We start from the raw sequence: 24,596 nt of genomic DNA, 5'->3' as shown, positions 1-24,596 counted from the left end.
ACCAAGTCTTTTGCTCCACTCATCTCTCCAGCTGCCACTGAAGGACTTATGGAGTGGCTTTTGAAAGGATTCATGTCTGCAGGCTGCTGGGCTTCCACACAGGCCCTTAACAAGTTTCTGTTGGAAGTCAGGGTGTGGGACTGACTGACCAATGTACTGTAAGAATTTCATAAATCAACAGAGACTTGTGTGATTAGTCATGATCTGTGTTAACTTATGCACTGTGTCAGGAGCTACTAACTGTCAGAGCGAACAAAGTCAGAAATGTCATGTGTCTAATTTGACTCAGGAGCATTTTGTGATATTTGTGGCGGAGATTTAACCTATATGTTGATGTCAGTTTCTAAACTGGAGGTCCCATGCACCAGAGGATAAGATACTTTTGTACAAGGACTGAATACAAGCCATTGTTAAGTGAACAAAGCAGTTTATTATTCAGGGAGCCCAATAGACATACTCTTAGTGCAGCCTATGAAGTACACATGTCAGCAAATATTATTGACATATGTACAGGAGTGTGTAATAAACAGCGATACATGGATTGCATGTACCTTAATATTTTTGCATGTTGCATATTTAAAGCAGTAGCATAGCTACAGACTGACCACAGAAAACTGTGCAAACACTGTGCAACAATGATCTTTCTAAACATGACAGAAGTGCCTTGGTGATATTTATTAGGGCATTTTATTTGGCTGTGGTGAAGCTGGCATGTGGCCACTCCTTTATGCACATTTCCATGTCAGCAGCCTGTACTCACTTTAGGCCATTGACACATTACTGTAGGACACATCTCTGCTAATAGTTTTAGTGTGTGAATACGCTCTGGTTTTCAAAACAGCCAGTCACCTCAGACTCTGGATCCTGCTCATTCTGCAGCCTCAGCAGTATTACTATCTAAATGTCTGCAGTCGCCCAGACTCTGACCTCATCACGCCTATTGATACTTATCAGCATACTGCTGTGTTGACGTTAAATGACTATGTCTGTTTCACTAAAATGAAGTGTTTATAATTTTGTATATGTTCCATTCATCCTTGCAAGATGTTAATATTCTTCAGAGAGATTCTGATTGGACACTGCAGATTCTGTGTCCCAGGATTCAAGAGTTGTGAGCAACTGCTTCAGCACTACTGCAGTATACAAGCATCCGTGGCTCTTTGCCCATCTCTGGGACAAAGCCTTGGTCAAACTTCAGGGCAACGTTGACTAAGGGCTTTCTGAACATCATTTATAGTTTTATAGATGTTTGTGACAAGATTTGATCATTATGTCTTTGCTTGGTATTCATGGAATGTATTGTTTTACTGACTATGTATTTAATTGCATTTTGTTAACAAACACTACAACCTATAATATTCACTGAAAAAAAAACATGGAACTTGAATAAATTATCTCATTGTTTATCAGATAAATCACTCCAGTTATGTAACTTTACAAATCTCCTGGATCATATCAAACTGTCTTATTGTTGTGCCACTTATCAGATTAAGGTATTTGCAAACACTGGTTACTGGTCCCTTCCATGTGAGTACGCATCAGATGTGGAACCTGGCTCCTCTCCTCCGGCTCTGGCTCAGGCTGCTGGTGTCGGTGTGAACCCCCAAACCAATCAATCTCCATATCTACCGCTTCACCACTGCAGAGGGTCAGGAAGCTGCACTGAGCATGCCCACTGCAGATGCAGCCTGTGGATGAAGCAGAGCGGAGAGGAGGAGGAGGAGGAAAAGGAGGAGAAAGGGGAGGAGAGAGACAGGCGGCGAGGGAGTCACACAGGAGCTGCACAGTGCTGGGATGCTGTTGCAGCTCTGAGAACAAGGGCTGCATGGGAGGATTTGTCATTGACAACACAGATGGAGTGTGAGCGGAGAACACAAATTGCTGAAATGTCAGATTGTCATCATCTAAGAAAGGAGGATATGTGATGGTAAGGAGTAGGAGATAAGGCGATGATGGAAAGGAGTGGCGGTTAAACTAGGGAAAAATAAAAGGGGTTAGCCTCAGTGGAAAAGTCCTGGTGTAAGCAGACCAATACAAACAGTTATGCTTAATTGGCCTGTCACATTTAAGTGGGTTTATTGCTATTTGTTTAATATTCATTCAGAATTTGGCACTGTAATAATAGCAGGGTGAAAAACAGCGATTGCATTTTTTTTCCTCTCCATTTTTCTGCAGCGTGAGTGGAGGTGTGAGACCGTGACTCTATCCTTTTGTTTATTCAGTTGAGCTGACGTTTACAGTGACTCTTGGACCGGGTGGAGGAGATGTATGCCTTCTACTCCCTTTTAGTCTACATCTTCTACACTGTCTTTAAGAAGGAGGAAGAGGAAGAGGAGGGGGCGTGTGGAGCTGCCTCAGAGGTAAGTCTAGCCACATCATGTCCAGCCTCAGGGGTCTTCTGTCAGGAAAAGGTTTTTTCAGGGAATGTGCATGCGCCTTCCCTACCCATCCCCTGACAGTCCGAAAAAATGACTACAGTCTCCCTCATAGAGGCTCTGCAAAGTGGTATCATTGCCATGTAGCTGTGTGCATGTCTGTGTCATATGTGATGTGTAAATATTTTGTCGATGTATCACCGTCTCACCCTCATGTCTGTTGCTGTGCTCAGGAGCCAGGACGTGTTTCCATGGAAACAGGGAGCAGGAGGAGAAATGGCCACACCCCCAAGATGGGAAAAAAGGCTTGTGCCAGGCTTAGTGATTCAAGTGAGTGGTCAGGTAGATCTGTTGAATATTTATAGTCCAACATAATGGCTGTAGTATTGAATAATATAAGGGTTACAATGTGGAGTGTTTCTGCTAACTGAGGAATGACTATACAGATTCCTTCACTGTTTGTTGTGTATGCATTTCATTGTCACCCAGGCAGTAGCAGTGACAGTGATGACCCGTCTCTGAGCGATGAGGATGAGGAAGATGGCCCGGACATCCCAGCATGCACTCCTCTGGCTGCCTTTCTGTCTTTCAAGCAGGAGGCTGAGAAGAGGAGGGCGTCTCAAGTGCAACTGGAAACAGCAGGAAAGGTAGCAGAGCAGTTTCATCAGCTTGACTGAGCCGCTCACCTGACTTGGGAATAGCTGCATATATTAGCAGTTCCCCAGACAGAAGCGTCTGCAGTATTACTCAACTTTGATTGTGTGTATGCAACAGTGCGCAAACACATACTTCTTTTCTTGCCCAGCTGACAGAGTCTCCCTTGGTGGCGGTGATGTCCCACTTGCTGAGTTTTCTGGAGCAGTACTCCCACTTCCAGCAGCTGCAGCAGCAAGCTGACCAGTACCGGGTCCAGCTGAAGAGGCACCGCGTCCAGCACCGCCGCCAGATGAAGGCCCTGCGAGCCTCCTACCGCCTGCGCCTCAGGGACAAAAACAGCGTCATCAGCAGCCTGGAGGAGGCCATCAGCCAGCAGCCGACCCCCAGCCCACTGAGCGAGGGTGAGGGAGAGAGAAGGGACAGGGAGGAGGGGGGAGAGAGGGGCTGGGGGAGGAGGAAATTGAGGTGTGACAGGAATGGATTTACATTTCCAGGCGGTGGGCTAGAGGATAATGAAGAAAAACAGAGAGGGGAGAGGTAGAGGGCATGGAGCTATTGTATTAACAGCACAGCTATTCTATATGTAAAGTCCAGTCAAGTCTGTTTATTGATCATACACACAGCATACACAAGGTAAACAGTACAATGAAATACTATAATATATTCATAAAGATAAATAAGAATTAAAAATAAAATAAGAATCTAATTAAAAATAGAAAAACACAAGAAAAAACAGCATAAAAACGAAATACTGTGGTGCAAAGTGACGTAATGCAAAGTGACATAAAGATACAGGGCAGGGAGGAGGGATGTGTGAAATGGAAGGAGAGAGAGAGAAGGGGTGAAAGGCTGGTGTGAAAACAGGAGCAGAGAATGGCACAAGGGAATAATTGTAGGTGGATTTATGATATAAGGCCTCAGACTGGGTGAGATCATTTGATGGGTGGAGGAGGATGGAGGAAAAATGGAAGCCACTCTTATATGGATGAGATATTAGGTGTATATCCAGTGTATTATTCATTATAGATGATAAAGCTTTGTGCACTAAGTTATATCATTGACAGTTGCTGTAGAAATCCAGGATTTTTCCACTACTATGTAAAGAAACTAACTCAGAGATGATTCATAGGGAGTGGAGGGAGTGATTTTTTATTATTTCATGGGAGTGATGTTTTGGAAGACATCTTGAAGACAAAGTATTACATAATATAATTCAGTGTGCTATGATGTGGTTGTTTCACTGTTGGCCCATCTGGGTTGGGAACGAGATTTTGTCAACCGGGGACATACAGCATGTCTTTTTATAGGAGGAGAAAATCAGCAGAGGAGTAGATTGATTAGATTTAAGAGGTTGTTGGTGTAAATCAAGTTGGCATTAACGATGACATCAGGCCAGACTGAGGCTGTACAGCTGTGACTGACCTCAGAGCTTTAGATGTTGGTATCTGCTGTGTTTCACAATTGACCAGATGGTTCTTTGAGTGTGGAACCGAAGGGCAGACCCACCAACTCCACTCTGTTACATCACTTTGCTGTGTCGTGTGTGTGTGTGTGTGTGTGTGTGTGTGTGTGTGTGTGTATGAATGTTAACAAGTGTGTGTGACATGGAGGACTCCGTGAAGCTATACATAGACTCCAGTCCTTCAGTTGAGTGATATAGCCTGAGAGAAATATGTCAGATAACCAGACGAGGCTCTGGGCAGCTCAGTGTGTGGGTGTGTTAAGTGGAGGACCTTGCCTCTCATTAGACGCAGGGTAAAGATACACAGTTATGTGGCGATAGTGTTTGGCACTTGGCTAGTGACTCTCTGGCTGCCATGAATAAAATATCTGAGTGCTGCTTTCTTCTCTGCAAATGCACTTACAAGGCCTGGCACATGCTAGCCCCCACGTGTGCTCGTGTTGGACTATAAATAGCCCAGGGAGCACGTCCCAATGTTATGAGGTAAACACCGTTAGGTTTGTTTGTTTACTGTGATGGGATGTGCAGGTCTGGGTGTTGGAGCATTGGTCTGCCTCTTTGATGCGCTGTGTGGAGCCAGTGCATTATTCTCCACGAGTACCATTGGTTGTATTGTGATCTTCTATTCAGTTTATGATCTGTTAGAGTGAATGGTTGCATTCAATTCAATGGTCATTCAGCCAGAATGTAACATACTCTGCAATTGCACAAGAAGACTCATGAGCTTGTTGTTTTTTATTATTCTACATCAAGTCTGTTTTTCTCATGGAGGAAACAAGTTTTCTTGCACTATTTCAAGCTACTATTTTAAAATGTACAAGGCTATCCCAGTTCCTGTGCAGACTGTGAAAGCTCATATCCCCCCTCACGTTTCCTGCGAACACGTTTATATCAGCCGCTCTGGTGCACAGATGTAGCCTCTCCTCCACCTCTGTAGCACTTTCCCCCTCCCTGGTATCGCCAGTCTCCGCCTCCTGCACCATTGTGACACAGCAAACCTGACATGGCTTGTTGGTGTAATTAGTATAAAGCCCTGCCTTGGAAATCCAACGTGACAGAGCCTGATAAATCATTTAGAGGGGAGAAACTGATTAAAATGCTCTTGGGCATGTTGCTCAGGTCTCTGTTGAACATTAGAGGGGTTTAGCAGGTGATTGCTTCTTGTAAATGTGAATCCTGGTCCTCCACTTGGTCGAGGCTGGAGAGATCCCATGCTAACGTGAAGAGGTCTGTAATGTTGCTCTGGGGAATTGAGAATGGGAACATGGCAACAATAACGCTAGCTTCACTGCAATGTTCTGTGACTACATGGTGTGTGAAAGAGTTTTAAGTGCATACTGAATGTCCTTCATTAATATTTACTCATGCAAGCCTTCAAGCGTCCTGTGGTATTAAGCCTAAACTGAAGAGGCCTACATATAGAAAACAGGTCAAAGGATGTTCAAAGGATATAGGCTGACACTATTTCTGGGTGGCCTAATATGAAAATGAGTCCAGAAATAACAATGAAATATGGTTAAGGTTATTCTGCTGACTCTGCTGGTGATGCTGTCACTGGTACTGATGATGATGATGCAGAGGTTGATGATACTGTTGTTTTTTCTTTATGTCCCCTAGGTGAGTCTAGTGGTGATGCAGGGACACAAGCTGGGGTTCACCGGCTGGTGGAGTCTCTGTATGGCCTGCAAGGTGAGAGGAGCAAACTGAGAGGAGAGCTGCGCCTGCTGCACTCCCAGCTGGAGCAGAAGGAACAAGACCGACACTCGCGCATACAGGCTTTCCAACAGCAGGTATAATGCTGCATATCAAGAGTTTCATTCCAAAACACTATATATTCATTTTTGAAAAAGTTCGCTGCCTGAAATCCATAAGTCAATTTTTCAAAAACACAGGTGATTCTGTTGACAAAACATAACAAAAAAATGTAAGATGGTAATTCATAATATGCTTTATTTTCATAGAGAAGGAAATGTATGTATGCAAAACATGTAATTACACACATCCTCATACAAGGAAATGCAAAACATGTAATTACATTACTTAATCATTGCACTACAAATGATGGAATGAAGAATTGTTAGTTCAACATATCTGCTTTCTCAAATCATCTAGTTTTTAATTTGTGTGATGAGTTTTAAACCTATGTCAGTAAACTTTCAACCCTTCTAATGTTTTTTGCACAGATTGATGAGCTCAAGAGTTGCATTGAGGAGCGCGAGGAGGAGCTGTCCAGATTGAGAACCGCCTCGGTAAGCACTGCACACTGTTGGTTTCATTCATCGTCGCTGCACTTTTCCATGTGCAAGTGTTTTTCACTTATGAAGTCATCAGCAAAGCTGCCACAATGCATGTCCACGCCCACATTCTCCTACTGAAGAAATGCTGCTCTGTGAAAAGGCCAGGAGGGTCAGCATGTCCTATACTGCACCTTAATTAGTAGTACATTAGTAGTAAACTAGTACTCACACAGCAAAGCATTTTGGTTGTGATGCATCTCTCAATGAAACTCATTCTTATGCTATATGTCCTCAGGGGGCCACAGACTCAGAGAAACGGGTGCTGTGTCTGTCGGCGGAGAACGAGAGTCTCAAGCAGAACCTGAGCGTCACCCAGGGCCTCCTGCAGCAGCTGTCAGCCATCCCCTCCCAGTCCAGTTCCATGCTCATCAAGGTGAGACGCACCAGCACCACTGAACTAATGTTTTGACAGACAATGGATACGCTACCAAGGCCCGCACTACTGACTGCAAATAGAAACACTAGCATATTATTGTAAGTTATATTGTTCTGTATCCTCTTCTAGGAGAATGAGAACCTCCGGAGCAGAGTGCAGCAGCTTGAGATCTCCCTACAACAGCGCGCTGAGCAGCTGTCACAACTGGAGCGACACAGTGAACAAAGCGAGTGGAGGAGAGGAGAGGAGCTGAGGAAACGAGAGGAAAGAGTGAGGGAGCTGCAGCTGGAGTTGGATAAAGAGAGAGGCAGGGAGCCAGTGGTTAAGGTAATTATTATCCGCAAGAGCTTTTGAAATGGGTTTGAATAGTGGAACAACTTTCAATTTGATCATATAACAGCTTTATGATGCAAGTGAGATAAAAATAAAAATCGCTGTTGATTATACAGCAGGAACATGGGTCATTTTGGGGAAATTGCCCATGCACACACTCGATGTTGTCCGTGTATCATGGCTTTTAGAATTGATGACCCTAACTAGATGTTTCTTCTCTCCCAGTATGTCACCCAGACTGTGGAGGTGGAATCGCCTGCCACAGTAAAGCAGCTGTCTAAGGCCAGACACAGGAATGAGCTATTGTCCGAAAAGCTGTCCAATCAGAACGAGCGGTGCAAACAGTTGGAGGAACAAATCAGGAAGTCAGATGAATACAGCTGTAATCTGCAGCACAAGGTATCAAGACACAAAATTGGGTATAACATTGTTCATGTTTCTCACTTGATTAGGGATGAAATGGATGTATGTAATCCAAAAATGTGTGCAGTGAAAAACTGGTATTTCTTGCATTATCAGCCACACAGCCACCAGTTTAGCATGTATCCTTATCAGATGTGCACTGGAATGCACATACACACCCACACAGGCAGATAAAAGATGGGACTGATGCTGACATCCATTATGACTGCCTACAACAAACAGCTTATACTAACTCTACTCAGCTAAAAACTTTATGTGATGATAAACTGGTTAAATCCAATGCAAAAATAATCATTCTCATCATTACACGCTTCCTCATTTCACAATTTTCCATATAAAAAAGTCTTGCCTGTGTGTGATACAGGTGACCGGTTTGTTTTTTATGTGTGAGCCAATTATTTTCTGGGCTGCCAGTTTTTGAATGTGTTCCAGGCATTAACAAGCTGTGCATAAATCTTAGGCTCAGGCTGCATCTGTGCTTTTGACAATAATGCTCCATAATAATGCTTAAGATCCATCAGCGCCCAAATTACTTCTGTTGGCTGCTGGCCGCTAAGGAGCTCGGAGACTGACAGTAGATTCATGGTGGTCCTGACGCCTTCAGCTTTGATTTAAAATAAAGTAGATCAAATTAACCGAAAGTCCAGAAGGGAAGATAAACAACAACCCCATCAGAAAATACATTTTATAATCAAAGGAGTGGGTATCAAAAGCATTAGGGGAAAATTTCCATTTTGCTCCTGGCAATTCACAACCCAGATCAATGTAGTTGACAGATGAACTCATAGTGCTGAACCTTCACAGATCGCGGCGTACGAGCGAGAGATCAGTAAACTGAGAGAGGAGCTGCTGAAGGAGATCGGTCACTTGGAGGAGAGGAAGGAGGAGGCTGTGAAGGCAGCGGCCACCTGCTCAGCAGAACACTTCCAGAGCCTGCAGGACCAGTTCTTCAGTGAGTTACACCAATGATTTAAAGGTCCAGTGCAATGAGAGTTGCATTTCTTAATATGAGAAATGTAAGGTTACCCAAATTATTATAACTGCATTTTCAACGCCCTTTGAAAAACTTTCAACGCCCTTTAAAACAGATTTACAGTTCCAATCTACTTCCTGGTGTAAATGATGTCACCTACACCCAGGTTTTTCTGAATGCTCTGGTTGGTTGACAGCATGCATAGTTAATCACGTGTCCCATAGTCTGTCAATAGCCAGCCAGCTACTTGCCAAACTAGCCGAAATCTCCATGCCTCCATTGTTGCTGAGTGCTGAAGTTCCAACACTGGATATTTGTTCCCCAAAGATGGAAATACTGACATTCAGTGGAGGCACAATCATAGCTTTATACCATCTAACCATGAAAAACTGAAACAAATGATGCTCATTGTGTTTCTGCACTGAGAAAAAATATGTCTTGGCATAGTGTAATATATTAAGCTGAAACTCTATTTGAACATGATGCTACATGTGTTTTTTACTTTGGGCAGGCTTGCAGAAGCGTCTGACAGCGCTCCCTCCAACCCTGCGCTCCATGAAGACAGACTATGCCAGCCTGAGGAGCCAGGTCCGAAACTTCTCAGACTTCTATGGAGCAGCTATCAGCGACGCCAAGAAGCAGGTCAGCACCTCCATGTTGCTTCATGCCTCGGTCCCCTGTGTTTAGGGGAATGACAAACTGACAAATCTGTAGTAACACAAACAGCACAACATGTTGCCCAAGAATTTTCATTTTCTCAATGACAGATTTCCGCGGCTATCAGTGAGATGTCCGAGGCGAACAAAGACCTTCTGGAGAAATACAGGAAGGAGGTTGCATTGCGTAGGAAGTACCACGAGCAGCTGGTAGAGCTCAAAGGTATGGAGAAGAGAAGAGATGAAATCCGTTGTCGTATGCAGTACGTAAACTCTGTGCCACTAACTGATCCGGCGACCGGGCCCTTCTGTTTCCAGGCAACATCCGTGTGCTGTGTCGTGTGAAGCCTGTGCTGAAGGAGGACCAGCATGAGGAGGGCCAGTCTGTGGCGGTGACGACGGACCCCAACAACGAGTCCTCCCTCACCGTGATGAGCAAGGGGAAGGGTCGCGCCTTTGAACTGGACAAGGTCTTCCACCCTCAGGCCACACAGGAAGAGGTAGGGAAATCAAACAGCATATTAAGATGATAATAGTATTACATTAATATTAGACCAGAACTCTAACCTTTTTGTTTATTGCCATCAGGTCTTTCAGGAAATCGAGCCTCTTGTGACTTCTTGCATTGACGGCTATCATGTCTGCATATTTGCCTATGGACAGACCGGCTCCGGGAAGACCTACACCATGGAGGTATACTCTAGAGTTACAGCCACATGTGGCATTATTGTAGCCATATAGCGTTAACCAGCGGTGGGGACACATGACTTGGACTCGAGTCAGATTTGAGTCACAATTTTACTCGCTTGAGACTTGACTTGATGCATGAAGAGGATACTTGAGACTTGACTTGCGTTCTGGTGACTTGGGACTTGACTTTGACTTGTACTTGACTGATGACTTGAAAAGGTTTCTAAAGTCTTAGATTGAAATATAACTTCAATAACTTAGATTGAAAGTGATGAGATTTGTTCCACCAGACAACTGAATTTATATTCTGTTTTAAGAATTTGTATGGAATTACTGAATGAATTGAAGTTGAAACTGATTATAGAAATGAAACTTGTGATGCACTTACCAAGTTTTTATCCTATTAAAACCATATATTGCATTGAAAAGTCGTAGATATTTACTTTTCTATTAGATATTAAATTGATACTGGACTCTTTGATTTGTTCTCTACATTTAGACTTGGGACTTGACTTGAGACTTGTGCCTCAGGACTTGAGACTGACTTGGGACTCGAGCAAAATTAACTTGGTCCCACCTCTGGTGTTAACTGAAATTGGTTGATCTATAATGTATCATATTAACTCCTCCCACTTTGACTTCCAGGGCAGTGTAGAGAACCCAGGCATCAACCAGCGAGCCCTGAAACACCTCTTCAGTGAGATTGAGGACCGGAAGGACATGTGGTCTTACACTGTCACTGTCAGCTCTGTGGAGATCTACAACGAGGTGCTAAGGTATGGGCCGCTTCCCTTTGGATTCCATTTTAGTGTAGTGTCTGAATTTATAGCCACTGGACAGCTTGTTTGATTGTTTGAGTTGCATTTTGTTTTACAGAGACCTTCTCAGTAAAGATGGAGAGAAACTGGACATAAAGATCAACCCAGACGGAACAGGACAGCTGCATGTGCCGGGCCTCAGGGTCATCGAGGTCAAGAGCTTTCAGCACATCAAGAAGGTGATGCATGTTTGTCCACTGTGTTTTAAACAATTCAGTCTAGAGTAATAAAATTAATTATTGTTCACTATAAGAGCAATCATTAAACTTTAATCTGATTATTCTTGTGTTTGTCAAGATTTTAGCCATGGCCCGTCGGAACAGGATCACCTTCGGCACTCAGATGAACCAGCACAGCTCCCGCTCCCACGCTCTGCTCTGTATCACTGTGCTCGGCACTGATCTGGCCAGCGGGGCCAAAACCACAGGTCAGTCATGCACACATGGTCAGATTTGGCTCAGTGAATCAGTTTCTTTTTAAAGGAGTGGGCAGTCAAAAAGCTACCAGTTGAATAAAAAATAACCCTCCCCAAGGGATATAACTATGAATATCTGCATTCTTTAGACAGTAGCAAAGCTGAGAAAGAGTAGGGAAAACACAGGAGAGAAGTTTCTGGCAGGGTTTAATCCTAGTTTCACCATCACTGGGAACTTCCCTTTCTTTTCTCAGGCAAGTTGAACTTGGTGGATCTGGCTGGTTCAGAGAGGGTATGGAAGTCTGGTGCAGAGGGAGAGAGGCTGAAGGAGGCCCAGAACATCAACCGCTCCCTGCTGGCACTGGGGGATGTAATCCAGGCACTGAGGGGCCGGCAGACTCACATCCCTTTCAGGAACTCCCGCCTTACATACCTGTTACAAGACTCCCTGGGCAAAGGCAACAAGACTGCCATGGTGGTGCAGGTACGTTTAGCACTCAAATAAATATAGAGACTCATAACCTTCTGGTGTTTGCAGTAAATTTTGTCTAAAAGGTTTTGTCGATTCTTGTTTTGACCCTTATTTTGTTTTGATTTTCGTACTCAAGGTGTCTGCTCTGGAAAGTAACGTGGGAGAGACGTTGTGCTCGCTGAAGTTTGCCCAGAGGGTGTGCAAGGTGGAACTGGGTCCCGCAGCCAGGAAGATTGAATCTGGTGGAGGACAGTGCGACTCACAGACTTGAATCAGCCACTTCCCGTTCCCAACAATCACCAATACTCCATGGACGCACACATTGCCAACCAAAACCAGCCAGAGATTAACACCTACCGCCCTACCAACCAGTCATAAAGCTACCAACTGAATCAAACCAATCCTGCTCAAGGGCTATAACAGTGGAGGTCTGTGAAATCAGGATTGCCATTCCAAACAGGCATAATTGAGATCAAGTATTGAGAATATTGCATTTTCTGCTCCTGCAAAATAATTGCCCTTTATCATTAGCTTATCTGCATGCAGCAGTATTTATTCTTCCACACTGAGTGCCAAGACAACCTCTGCCTCACCCATGACATAACATTTGATACTTCCTTGAACTACAATAACTGCTGTTTGATTGAAATAGCAAAATTCAGGAGTTATCATATCAGGCTCTTGAGGCATCACAATGCTTAAAACAGCTTCTTGTTCAAATACCACAATACCAACACTTCAGTTTGTGCTTTTGCAGTATTAATCATCTTGCTATGTCTGTGGTTTGTGAGCTTCAACTCCACTATCGTATATTTTTGAAGGCTGTAGTGTGTAGGAGGATCTGATTGTTGTGTAGCGAGAGTATAGGCTTATAACCATTTCATTGACACTTAGGTCACATATTTTATGTGTAGTTTTTGTGAAGTTCAGAAGAGTAATGACTGAATGTTTTCTCTTTCTCTCTTAAGAGCCTTGGTAATATGCCTTTTGAGAAAAGAGGAAAGCTGTTGAAGGGAGCTGGTGGCCTTGTGTTACAGTGGTAATATCTATGATAAACTGTGCAATATCCTCCTTGGTGGGGAGACAGTTTGGGCCTATGTGGACAGAGGATGCACTTTATTGTGAAAGAGTAGTGTGCGTTTGTTTAGAACAGATATTTAGGTGCTTACAATAGATGTCACTAGTGAATATCATACCAAAAACAGCTTTATTGTTATCTGTTCATCATTGTTGTTCCTCTATTTATCATCTAAATCTGGTCAGCTATTGGATCAAAGCTAACTTTTGATTCAATAGAGTAGCGAGAAATTAATGTTGCAGTAACTACTACGAGTGGATAGGGGTCACTTGATGAATGATGATAGGTAGTGAATTTTCAGATAATTTTCTGAATAAATATGTATAAAAAATGTCTTTTCTCTTACAGGATGCTCAATGACAAAACTACCTAATGATAAAAATCATTGGAGGCATTGGGGAAATCCAAATCATTTTACTTGAAAATATAAAACGTTATAACAATAAGATATAAATGGTTTACAATGTGTGTCAATCAACCACATATACAGTCTGTGCCACATGCAGTGCTACAATGATACCTTTTGGTATGACTCACAAAGGGAATACAAAGATCTGGTTAATTTACTCCCTATGGCCATCAAAGCAACTGTTACTGTCTTTCTTCACACAATGTAGATGGAAGTGTACAGTGGGAAGCCGATGGATCCAAGCCATCAGCACGGCGTTACGCTCATACACAGTAGTCTTCTTTCTTTACAGTCGCATCCTGGGTTCAGTCTGAGTCTCCCTCTGTTACTCCTACTGCTCCCACCGCTCCAGCCAACTCTTCCTCACTCCCTCGCAGACGGTCCCCTGGACACACACAAACACTCACTGTAAATCTGATTCATTACTGTGTTAATCCTTCAGTCACTGGCTACATTTATATGCATGGAGTAACCTGGCTTTTGGCCATACTCTGGTTTAAGGTCTTTTTCGAGTTAGGCTGTTTACATGAACCATTGCTGCCCTGCAATTTAGTATCCCTGTTGCCATGAATAAACCAATTAACAGAATATTCCTGTCCATCTGTGGTGTCCTGCCCACAAATAGAACAGTCCACTAGCAAAAAAGTATGAAAAGGTGCAGCTGACAGCTACCCCCTCCCTATGTGACTGAGGTTACTTCCAAGACCCTACAGTAATAGTAAATATTGCTCAGCACCATGTTTTTTGTTGACATCAGAATGTCCCGATAACACTCTGTGAGTCTGAGTTTGCACAGACGGCTAAAACCAAAAGTGAAAGGAGTAAGATGTTTACATGCCACTCTAACCTCTTTAATGTGGCAGTAAACCAGGAATCTTAACTGGGTTATTCTAGCAGAGTTATGACGTTTACATGTGTCAACCCAAAACAACATTACCTGAGTAACCGGGTTAAAAAAACAGAACTCTTAGTGCATGTAAACGTAGCCAATATGACTGAAATGAATGAATAGTGATTGTCACAGCATTGTAACGGAGGGATAACACAACCTCATTTTACAGTTCACCCCGTTTTGATTTCTGCTGAAAGCGCAGGCCTATTTTTAGGATGTGGATCATACATCAATAGAGGAATCACATCATTGATGTTATCAGGTGGCTTCCAGCCTCCTTGGAGTCGGGAATCCACAAAGCAATTAGCCTAATAATTGATGCCTAGCTCAGACACACTGATAGTGGCGTCAGGGAAAGCCAACGATAACACGCTAAACATGAAGTAGACAATACTAACGGATGACTTCAGCGATGGCCCTCTGTGTTCTCCTCTCCAGCTTCTCCAGTTTCTTTGCCACATCACGCTTTAGATCCCTATATCCAGAATCAGAATGTCAAGACAAACATCGATAGCAAAATGTACAGAATTAAATTAGGACTTTATGCACAATACAGTTTTGGTACATAAAAAATGAGTAAAAATCTTCAGCAAGGTCTTACCAGTCTGGTTTTCTTGGGGCAAGGTTGGCCAAATCCTGAAGAAAGAAAACAGCTGAGCATGGCAAACACTGGCACTACAACAAAGGAAATCACATTTAATCACAAGGGAGTACTTACCACTTCTTCAATGATGGGCTCCGGATTAGCTGCCTCTAACTGGTCTTTTACTTTATCTTCCACTGAAAACAAAGAAGAGTCAAACAATCAAATGAATGATATATGACTAGGGCAGCGGGTGGCCTTGAGCAATAACTAACAGCTGTTCTGTACTCTGATCTCCCTGGAGGCGAGGTCGATAAAGTATGACATTATTATTACTATTATTACACCCATAGACCTTAATAGCAAACTTGGTAAGAGCACTCCAACACCAAGCCATTGTAAAAGCCAGCGCCTTCTGTGTTTTTATACAGGACTTGTTTATGATGGATTCTCACCTGATGCAGGTTTGGCTTTGGGCACCTGTCTCTCCTTCAGCTCTTTGTCCTCTGGGGTGTAGTTCCTTAGCTTCAGCTCTCTGAGGACAGAGGGAGAGAGAAAGATCAGTGTCTACTTAACTTCTGTTGGCCTGAGTGATGCCTATACAGAGGTGATAAATGATATATTAATATCATCAACAATGCTGAAAGCCTCTCTCTCTCTTTCATACACACACACACACACACACACACACACAGGTTAAACTCCAGAAGGTGGCAGTGTAGGCAAATGTATTCCAGCATAGGTTAAGGGACAGAAAAGACCATCTGCAAACCCTACACAGCTGCACGTCTGGTGTCTAGGGGGGGCTGTTAGTACTTGGAAACTGGGAATAATGTCCCCCTTTATTCGTATGAACACATCTGATTAGCATGTTCCACCTGCTCCAAGGGATAGACTTGAGGAGAGCAGCAAACAGCTGAGGAATGCTTTCCTTGGAGTTCAATTTTGCAATCTTTCAGCACGTCTCTCCACACAGTGGAATTCTTGGCAAGCTTGGTTGACGTCTCTGTAGCTTGTACCCGCAGTCCAGAGACAGAGGTAAACTGTTGTCGCAGGGCAAACTGTGAGGCGGACCAAGGGAGTGATCAGCTGTTCTGAGCTGAGCGTGGATTTGTGATGAAGCTACAGAGGGTATGCTCTAGATACATTTATCACACCCACACTGCCCAACAGCAGACAGACCAATGCCTTGTATGGGTATGGGCAGGCATGCTAGTCATGTTCAGCCTTGGGCCGAGTGCAGTCCGGCCTTACTCCACACATCTCCCTCTAGCCTGCTAAATCTCTCATAGAGAGGCAATTTTATTGGAGGAATCTGTCCTTCTACCCACATCACCTCAAATTAAATTCTTATGCCACTTAGGCTGCTCTTGAAAATGTCTGCAATCTATTTTCTGCATGCCCTCTGAGCTCTGAAATGGTTTCACTATATCGCAGTTTTTGACAAATACTACTGCTGTCACAATGGACACACTACACCTCTTAAATGGGGAAAAAATGTGCTGAAAAATTGTTTAAATAATAAAATGGTAATTTTTATTTATATAGCACTTATAAACCATGAAACAGAAAATTAAAACCAAGTAATATAAATGTCAGGCATGAATTAAAACAATGTTACATTACAATAAAACAAACAAGAATTAGATAAATACAAGGAAATTATATAAACAATTGTTTTTAAAAATGTGTTTTGAGAAATGAATAAAAATATGTCACTGATTTTGTAAACCTAAGCTCCTCAGACAGGGTGTTCCATAGTCTAGGGGACCTGACAGCAAACGCCCAGACCCATTGAGTATTTCAGCTTAGGATGCGGACTGTCCAGGAGGGCGCTATGTGAGGATCTTAGGCTGTGCTCCGGCTCATTTGGAGGTCTGAGGTGTAGTTCAGTATTATTGTTTATCATATTGTGATGAAATAATGATATTGAGTTATCATGATACACAATTCTGTTGTCTAAATTAATGATAAAAATCTAATACTAATTAAAATCTCTCACAAAATGAGATCTGAAACAAATTGGGGAATAGTATTTGAAAATTACAGAATTCGATTTTACTTTTCATTACCATGCAGTTCAATGCAATGAATATCAATTTGATTATTTAACGTGATTTTGCATGTTAACAGATATTGATAATCAAAATAATTTCTTAAGATTATCATATTATTAACAACAGTCCACTTTGTAGTGAGCAGCATTCCTCAAAAAAATAGGATGAACAGACCATGTGTTTATAACGTTTCTGGCTTCCAAGGCTGACATCATTACTTTATTCATAACTGTCCCTTGGTTTGATGCGTCCAAACCATGAGTGTGTTTATAAATTTCCACTTCAAGCGCACTGTGGCATCAAAGGGGACCATTCATAAATTCAGAGCACTGACACAAGCATTTACCCTCTCAAAATGTTTAGAGTGTACTGTGACTGAGGAGGAGGTGCAGCACAGTGTTCAAATGTTTACACTGGTATCAAGCTATCTATCTATCTATCTATCTCTTTTCAAAGATACCTATCAGATGTTTTTTCCCCCCAAATAGCACCTAATGAGACTCAAAAGGAAAAGCTGCATGGTGCCTGTTGTGTGCCTGCTGGGTGTAATCTATGCTATCACCCAGGAGGCTGACAAGCTTTATGCACAGGGTCTATTGGGCCTCATTCAGCAATATCTTCCTAAGTTTTTTCTTAAATTTGTTCTTGAGAAAGGTCCTAAGAAAAGTCCACGTCAGATTCATGACATGTTCTTAAACCGCAGAATTGTTCGCACCTGTGTTCTTATAATGATGAATCCCATTGTCCTCGTAAATTGAAAGTGCATGCCAGGTGATCCTAATTAGCATAGGTAAACGCCCCGCCAATCCCCATAAAAGGGCATGAGACTGCAGGGCCGTGTGCACACATAAATCACACACAGAAATTGAAAAGAAAAGTTGAGAGAAGTCAAGAATGCCCAAACAAAAGTCTAAAGAGGGTCGAGCACCGGACTCCAAACGTAAAAAAAACTTCAATAGTTCTGAAGTGGAGGTACTGCTGCAGGAAGTGAACACCAAACGAGCTGTCATATTTAGTTGCATCAGTAGTGCATATAAAATAACAGAAAAAAAAGATGCATGGGATCCAAATTAACATAATTGATATTAATTGAAGTGTTAGTGTAGTGTTTATTTATTTTAAAAGACCATAATACTTTGTAAAATAATTATTAAAAAATATTATAAATTATAAAAATATTATTGTAATTTAAATCCTATAATATTATACAACTGTAGAATTGAAGGAATCGCAATAACCACTTATTTTGCACAAACATGTCAGCACTCAAATGTGCGTAAGTGTGCTCTTGAGTGTGCGTAGATTCTGTTCTTACCTAAGAACAAATCCCAAATAAGAAAACATTGGTGAATGTCAGAATCTTCGTGAAAACTGCGTAAGTGGCTTTTAAGAAGAAATTTCTTCTTAAGAACGGTTGGTGAATGAGGCCCATTGTTTTGACTTCTTGACTCTGTGACTTCTTGACTCATTCATACATTTAAATGTTCATGTTCTTTTACGTCATGGTTTGGCAATCGGATCTCCCATGCAATTTTAATTCTTGTCACAAGATACATTACACTCACACTCTGCTACAGATGTGTGCCTTGAATTAGCAAAGCGTCTCTAACGACTAACCAGAACACACCCAACACTGATCCATTCTCTTCACAGACAAACTTCTCAATTAGGCCTACAAACTCTGTAGCAATCTCTATTCTCATGAGAGAGTCTTATCCTGTTAGACTAGAGGGAGTTCCCCTGAGTGTCGTTAGTGCACAGTCATTAAACATAAACAATGGAAAAAAGGTCCTGCAGGACAGGAAAGATGGCTGCTCTTTCCTACTGACTAAAATGAAGTCGAATAACCTGCAGGATATTTGAGCAGCTAATAGCACAGGGCTGTGATCCAGCCCAGTGTAAACACTGCATCTTGAGACCTGCACTGGGAAACTCACTTTGTTACTAGGAGATGGTGTTCAGATAGAGGCTAGATAAATGTTCTGGTGATGCACTTTCATATCAGTTTCCGTTCCTCTTTTGTAGCTTAAAAAAAATCAGCTTATAGGGCAAGCAGTAAGCAACGGTTCCAGTAAACATGTTTGAATAAGATGAAAAACATAACAACCACTTCTGCGTCTGTGGTATCATGAACCAACCTGTGTCTCTCTTCCTCAGCCTCCTCTCCCAGGGCTTTCTTCCTCTCAGGCTCCCCATCTTCCGTGTCTCGCCCCTGTCACAATATCATCACACCATCATTAAAATAACTCACATTTACAGAACATTATTCTCACAGTAAAGACATCATTCTTTAGCCAGTTGGACTGCACACAATTAGCATGGATTAACAATCTGTATTCTGCCATAAGGAATCATTCATCAAAACTGCTGAAAAAGAAATGGGCTGCACTGCTCAAAACAACCCCTGGTTAAAATGAAGATACGCGGCAGCCATGTTTACAGTCCTGGGTTACACTTACACACTACGCTAATATTTGCATAGCTAAACAAAAAAACAAAAACAAAAAAAAACAAAATCAAACCTCTGTGTACAGTGTGGGTGCGTCATTTGGGAGTCAAATAGCAATTTTACATTTTGAACTTGCACATTTCTCTCATTGTGCTACTCAAGAAGAATGCCAACTTTGGTTACTGGGTCTAATAAATTAGGCAAATCAGATCAGTACCTCCTCCAGAACTTGTTTTGGATGTTGAGAAAAATCTGAGTTGAGCATTATGTCTCAAAGTAGTCGTAAATTAAGATGAGATTAAATGTAAATATGCCTGGGACTTTTATCCAGTTGTTATCCTAGTTATTTAAGGCTGGCTATTCCAAATGTCAGGTGGGAAAACTGCATGGTGAGCTCTTCTGTCTCAGACCCACTGTGATGGAGAGCTAAAAGCTAAGGGTTCCCTGTACAGCCGTAGCATTTCAGACCTCAGGCCAACGCTAAGCTATTCGCTTGTAAACAATGGGGAAAATGGATTACGAAATGCCTGTAGAAATTAAGAAAAAAAAAATACTGGCCCCAAGTGAGAAGCTCTAACAAAGGATATTGAACCCCTCCCATCTTGCATTTTCCTGAAGAGGCTTCCTGTCCACCTGCTAGAACAATTCAGGGGACTGACTCATTCTTGAAGTACAGTACGAAAGGAAAACAATCCAATGCTTCAGGAATGTCAACAGTCGTTTATCAAACACCAGCCAGGCCAACATACTTCTGTTCAGCACCAGCTTAGTCAAACACTGTTAAGGACAGTCTGGTCTAACTGCCAAAACAGTGGCTTGCACATGGAACAAGGTTTCCTGTTGCAGGGAGGATGCATAATCAAATTTGGAGGATTCTCAAGGTGGAGCAGAATAATACTGTGAAATGTATCCACTGAGAAGGTTTAGCCACTTCTACACAACAACACAGACAGAGGACCTAGTGAGGACCAACTGTAACGGTGTGGTGTGGCACCCTGCTCTCAGGGCACAAAAATATTTCAATCAAGAATCAACACCAAAAACGAATGTATGGTATAAGTAAACAGGTTACCAAAGTTGCTAAACTTGATCCAGTGGTTTGAAAAGAGTAAATGGCTCCAGGTTTAATTACTGTAATGCATGCAAGGACATGATGATGGCAATTTTCCACGCATGTTCTGCAAAGAGCTGAGCATGAAAAGACCTATACACAGGGTTTCCACTGTGGCCCTGATGTAAAATTCTATGGCTTTTCCATGACTGTCCATAACTAAATTGGAGTGCTTCCATGACCTAAAAATATTAATCTTTCCTGGTTTGTCGACATTGTTTTTCAGCTCAGAAATGTTCTAGAGGGGTAAGAAGTCTGGCTTTCCACTACAGTCGGGTTTGCTGTGGAGAAAAACAGCTGAAAACAACCATCTAATGCAAAGACTGTGTGAAACAAGTTGCAAAATACATTCTGGTATATTCCCTAATAATCTCACACTTCCCCAGAGAATTTATCAAATTCTCTGACTTTCCCTGTCTGGAATGCACCTCTCAAAACACCATGATACTCCAGAGATTCCATGATCAATGCCTAGTGGTTAAGGAAGGAGTCCATCTCATAACCAGGGGCTTACAAGTTGGATCCCTGCAACAGTAATGTGTCCTGTAGAAGTGTCCCTGAACAAGACACTGACCGCTCTACCTGACTAAATTCAATGTAAGTCGCTCTAGATGAGTGTCAGCTAAATGCCTACTGCATTGTAGGCATTTAGCTGACAGGAAATGCAGCTGTTGGATCTCCTAGATGCCTCTGGTTACACCAGCCTGTAGAATGAGGATAGGGTTTCGCCTATGGACCTCAAAACACTATCTCAAGTCATAGTCTTAGAAGTTGAAAGACCAGTGCTGTTGCTAGTTTTACATAGGTTTGTGTCCATCACAACAGTAAAAAGAAAAAGTTAGAAAGTAGTATCTTAAAGGTTTTAACCTACAGTATCTGCCAAATAAATAAAGTATTTATAAGTTAAACAATTTTAGAGATCTAACTATGTAATTTAATATCTGGTTAGTTAATCTGAGGGGAAGGGGGTGAAGCTGATTAAATATGCCTAGCAGAATCATTTCAATCCGACCAGAGATGCCTTCTTCATTCTCCTGTCACGTGGCACGTGTTGAACAACGACCACTGCTATAAACCACTGGGTATGAAACAATGGTTGTATGAAACAGAGGCCCGAGTTTGTAAACTTGCCACGAATCGTCATTCTCCTGCGCTCCTGCTTCACAACTTCAGGAGGGAATACGTGCCTTCATTCACTGAGATAGTGACGCTAGCTAGCGAGATAAACCACATAAGCTAACTTTGGAAACGAGCTGCTACAGTAAACCAGACAAACTTTAACTACAAAATGATTGACTGTGTTCATGCACTGTACCTAATAAGTATTTAAGTCAGCTACAGCATGTAGGTTAAATACTGAAATCTTGTGCATCCCCCAGAGCACAACAACAAAGCCAAGGACCATGTTTAGGATGGGTTAGCTAAGTTAGCTAACGTAACAAGCTAGCTACCTTGATAACCGACTCATTTGTTCTCTTCCTAGCTACGTGTCGTTTATAGGACATATAATCACCAAATACAGACCAAATAGGATATTTACCTGAATCTGTCTACTTTTTAATGCTTTTAGCCTCTCTTTTCTCTTCAGGGCTTGCTCCTGTAATGAACCAACATTTTTCTCCATGTTTATCTCTAAACGTTGCTCCGTTCTCTCTGAAATCCATTAATGTTCCTGTCAAGGCTGTACAGGCGAACGTTGAGGACATCGATTGCAGTGGCCTGTTGCCTGATCTTGTGATATAATTATGCTTTGTTTGAAATTTTGCTTTAAGAATTAAATTATTAGATTAATTGAATCTAAAATCTCGCTACTTCACACATCCTCTGGAAGTTTTTCATTATTATCCAAATTGTAAATTTACACAAGCAAACAGGGCCTGCCTATGTAGGGTACACAGACAGTTGAAGGCGTGTTCTCCTCGAATCGAATTTACTTGTCAATAGCTTACATTCATGAATTTATAAATATACATATGTGCCATTAATATTAATTAATAGGAGTAAAGCTAACACATAGGACAGAGTGGCGCGCTGTCATCTCGCCAGTCGCACACAGAGGGCCACACACTGCTGGTCCTGGTCCTGGTATGGAATGTAGGCCATTGCCATGGCAATACAGCTGCCTCGAGCTTCTGTGTCCATCCTCCTGTTGATCAACATGAGTCTGTAACAAAACAAACCTGGGATAAAGATGCACTAAAAAACAAACTTTTAATCAATAAATGAGCCATGCAATCCTATAATGAATGTTAGAGGGACACAAATATCACAGGAAAACTATAAGTCCTGTTCATTTTTTGGAATATTATATAGGCCTAGTGAAACTACAGGAGATAGAAAAAATACAAAAAAGTAAGCTCACTATAAACTCACTATTGATTAGGGCAGAGTCTTTATAGGATTATTGATTATAATGATTAATCGTCAGGGATAGGCCTACGAAATCATGTGCATGGAATATGGAATATTGAATATTGCTTACTAAGACTTCATGAATCAGATTCAGTAGTGTGTGTGTGTGTGTGTGTGTGTGTGTGAGTGTGTGTGTGTGTGTGTGTGCAGGACCACAGTACACAGATGAGTCACGGGTTGGAGTTGGAACTTGTGTTATGTGTAGGTCTGTCTTTATGTTGCTTGCAGTAGACATCTGACAGTCTACACAATTTGCACAATACACGCTTTTATTCAACTGAATGATTTGCGTCAGTTTCTTCCACAGTATGTGTGTGGCCATAGGCTATCTTTTTCTGTTCCATGGTTATAGCATTTTAGTTCTTGCTGATTATTTTGGAAGGCTGATTTTTGACCACGTTATTTATTTGTTTATTTGTTTTTAATGCATGCAGACAGACTTCATATGATTCTTTATCAGTTAGGCTATAAGACTCCTAGAGGAGCCTTTATCTGGTGTGTGTGTGTGTGTGTGTGTGTGTGTATGTGTGCGTGTGTGCCTGTGCGTGTGTGTGTGTGTGTCTTTAAGAATATCAGCCTACCTGTGAGCATAATCTACAGTCAACTCTATGGTGCGTTTCTTCGCTTGTTAATAATGTCAGAGATGAGTTGGTGATCTGCTCCCGGTAGCGCTCATCACACACACTTCTACTGACATAAATCCATATGGCAAGATCGAGAGCTCGAGCTCTAGTCATTTGGCGTTGAGCGGATGGCATCTGTCGCTTCCGTGGGAACTCTCTCCAATAGGAATAGGCTACAGTAAGGCTCGGGCTCAACGCGGACATGGGTGTTCCTCCAGACATGGATTTCAACGCAGTATGGTTATGATTTCGACAGTGACCACACCATGATCAGACTGTCACGTTTTCCTTTATTGATATCACTCTGAGAACTCTGAGAAGCGCGTGGACGAAGCTTTATTTTGGATTGTGCTGGAATTTGAAAAAAAAAAAAAAAAAATGGTTCACAAGAGCATATTGCGTCCTCCTGTCTTCTGGAAACAACTTCAAACAGCCGTGTTGGTGCGCGAGCGTGGAAGTTCAATGATTTTCTAATAAGAAAGATCAATGAGCAACCACACGGGCGGTGGAATGGCTTCGAAGGAAAGGCTGTATGAGCTGTGGATGTTATATTACACGAAGGTGAGTGGAAGTGCGGAAGAGCTGACGCTGACACCTGTTGTTGGGCCAGGTCTTATATGCCTCAAGTTAAAAACAATGCCCATGATAGAGTGTGTAGCGTATTACTTTTAAACGGCAGGCAGGTTGTCGGTCTATCCTACCTCGTTTGCTGCCAATATTTAATTACTATGAGGAAGTAGCCTGTTCGTAGTTGTGTATCTTGTGGTGGAAGGTGCCATAATTACACTTGAAAGGTCTCTCTCATATGACTATTCCATTATACCATTTCACTTTTGTTGAAGGCTGTAAGTAATATGGATTTTTGAAGGAGAATACTTTAAGAAATGCGTTTGCTCCTCGGAGTGTCGCCTACCTGCTGCAGGTGTCACCAGCTACTTCCTGTATATCCTACCACATTCCTCTCTTTAAGCGTGTAACCTCGGTGCTATGCTGCCTCATTTTTAAACCATAATGGGCTCTTTTGTGTTATGGAGT

The 24,596-nt window shown here is 42.2% G+C and overlaps 3 protein-coding genes across 6 annotated transcripts in view; 2 read left to right on the top strand and 1 right to left on the bottom strand.

The window, feature by feature from the left end:
- Positions 1-2,264: 2,264 nt before the first annotated feature.
- On the top strand, positions 2,265-12,325 carry LOC139642581 (kinesin-like protein KIFC3). Its single transcript, XM_071517480.1, has 19 exons — positions 2,265-2,360; positions 2,609-2,705; positions 2,865-3,022; positions 3,181-3,433; positions 6,112-6,284; positions 6,678-6,743; positions 7,027-7,164; positions 7,297-7,494; positions 7,726-7,899; positions 8,728-8,875; positions 9,408-9,538; positions 9,664-9,775; positions 9,871-10,052; positions 10,141-10,245; positions 10,888-11,018; positions 11,119-11,239; positions 11,358-11,487; positions 11,730-11,959; positions 12,084-12,325. The coding sequence occupies exons 1-19, from the start codon at positions 2,265-2,267 to the stop codon at positions 12,216-12,218; spliced, it is 2,778 nt and encodes a 925-aa protein (XP_071373581.1). The 3' UTR covers positions 12,219-12,325.
- Positions 12,326-13,423: 1,098 nt separating this feature from the next.
- Positions 13,424-22,205, bottom strand: ccdc12 (coiled-coil domain containing 12). 2 transcript variants are annotated; one of them, XM_071517500.1, is made up of 8 exons: positions 22,081-22,165; positions 20,204-20,211; positions 19,105-19,178; positions 15,365-15,444; positions 15,045-15,106; positions 14,928-14,962; positions 14,725-14,801; positions 13,424-13,819 (listed from the first exon to the last, which is right to left on the bottom strand). In XM_071517500.1, the coding sequence occupies exons 1-8, from the start codon at positions 22,148-22,150 to the stop codon at positions 13,740-13,742; spliced, it is 486 nt and encodes a 161-aa protein (XP_071373601.1). In that variant the 5' UTR covers positions 22,151-22,165; the 3' UTR covers positions 13,424-13,739. The 2 variants fall into 2 exon arrangements, with proteins under 2 accessions (XP_071373601.1, XP_071373600.1); XM_071517499.1 differs by lacking the exon at positions 20,204-20,211 and having other exon boundaries at positions 22,067-22,205.
- A 1,327-nt stretch (positions 22,206-23,532) lies between these two features.
- nbeal2 (neurobeachin-like 2) overlaps positions 23,533-24,596 on the top strand; it is a 39,550-nt gene continuing 38,486 nt past the window's right edge. For all 3 annotated transcript variants that reach the window (XM_071517498.1, XM_071517495.1, XM_071517494.1), the window contains exon 1: positions 23,533-24,122. In XM_071517498.1, the coding sequence (XP_071373599.1) occupies positions 24,048-24,122 (75 nt within the window). In that variant the 5' untranslated portion in view covers positions 23,533-24,047. The remainder of the gene's footprint in view (positions 24,123-24,596) is intronic.

Source organism: Centroberyx affinis, unplaced genomic scaffold (assembly GCF_046629955.1).
Source record: "Centroberyx affinis isolate AG114_WGS23_722 - 3 ecotype Tasmania unplaced genomic scaffold, CSIRO-AGI_Caff_v1 ptg000498l_1, whole genome shotgun sequence".
Classification (NCBI taxonomy): domain Eukaryota; kingdom Metazoa; phylum Chordata; class Actinopteri; order Beryciformes; family Berycidae; genus Centroberyx; species Centroberyx affinis.
The sequence above is the reverse complement of the archived record's forward strand: the minus strand, read 5'-3'. Positions and strand labels throughout refer to the sequence as shown.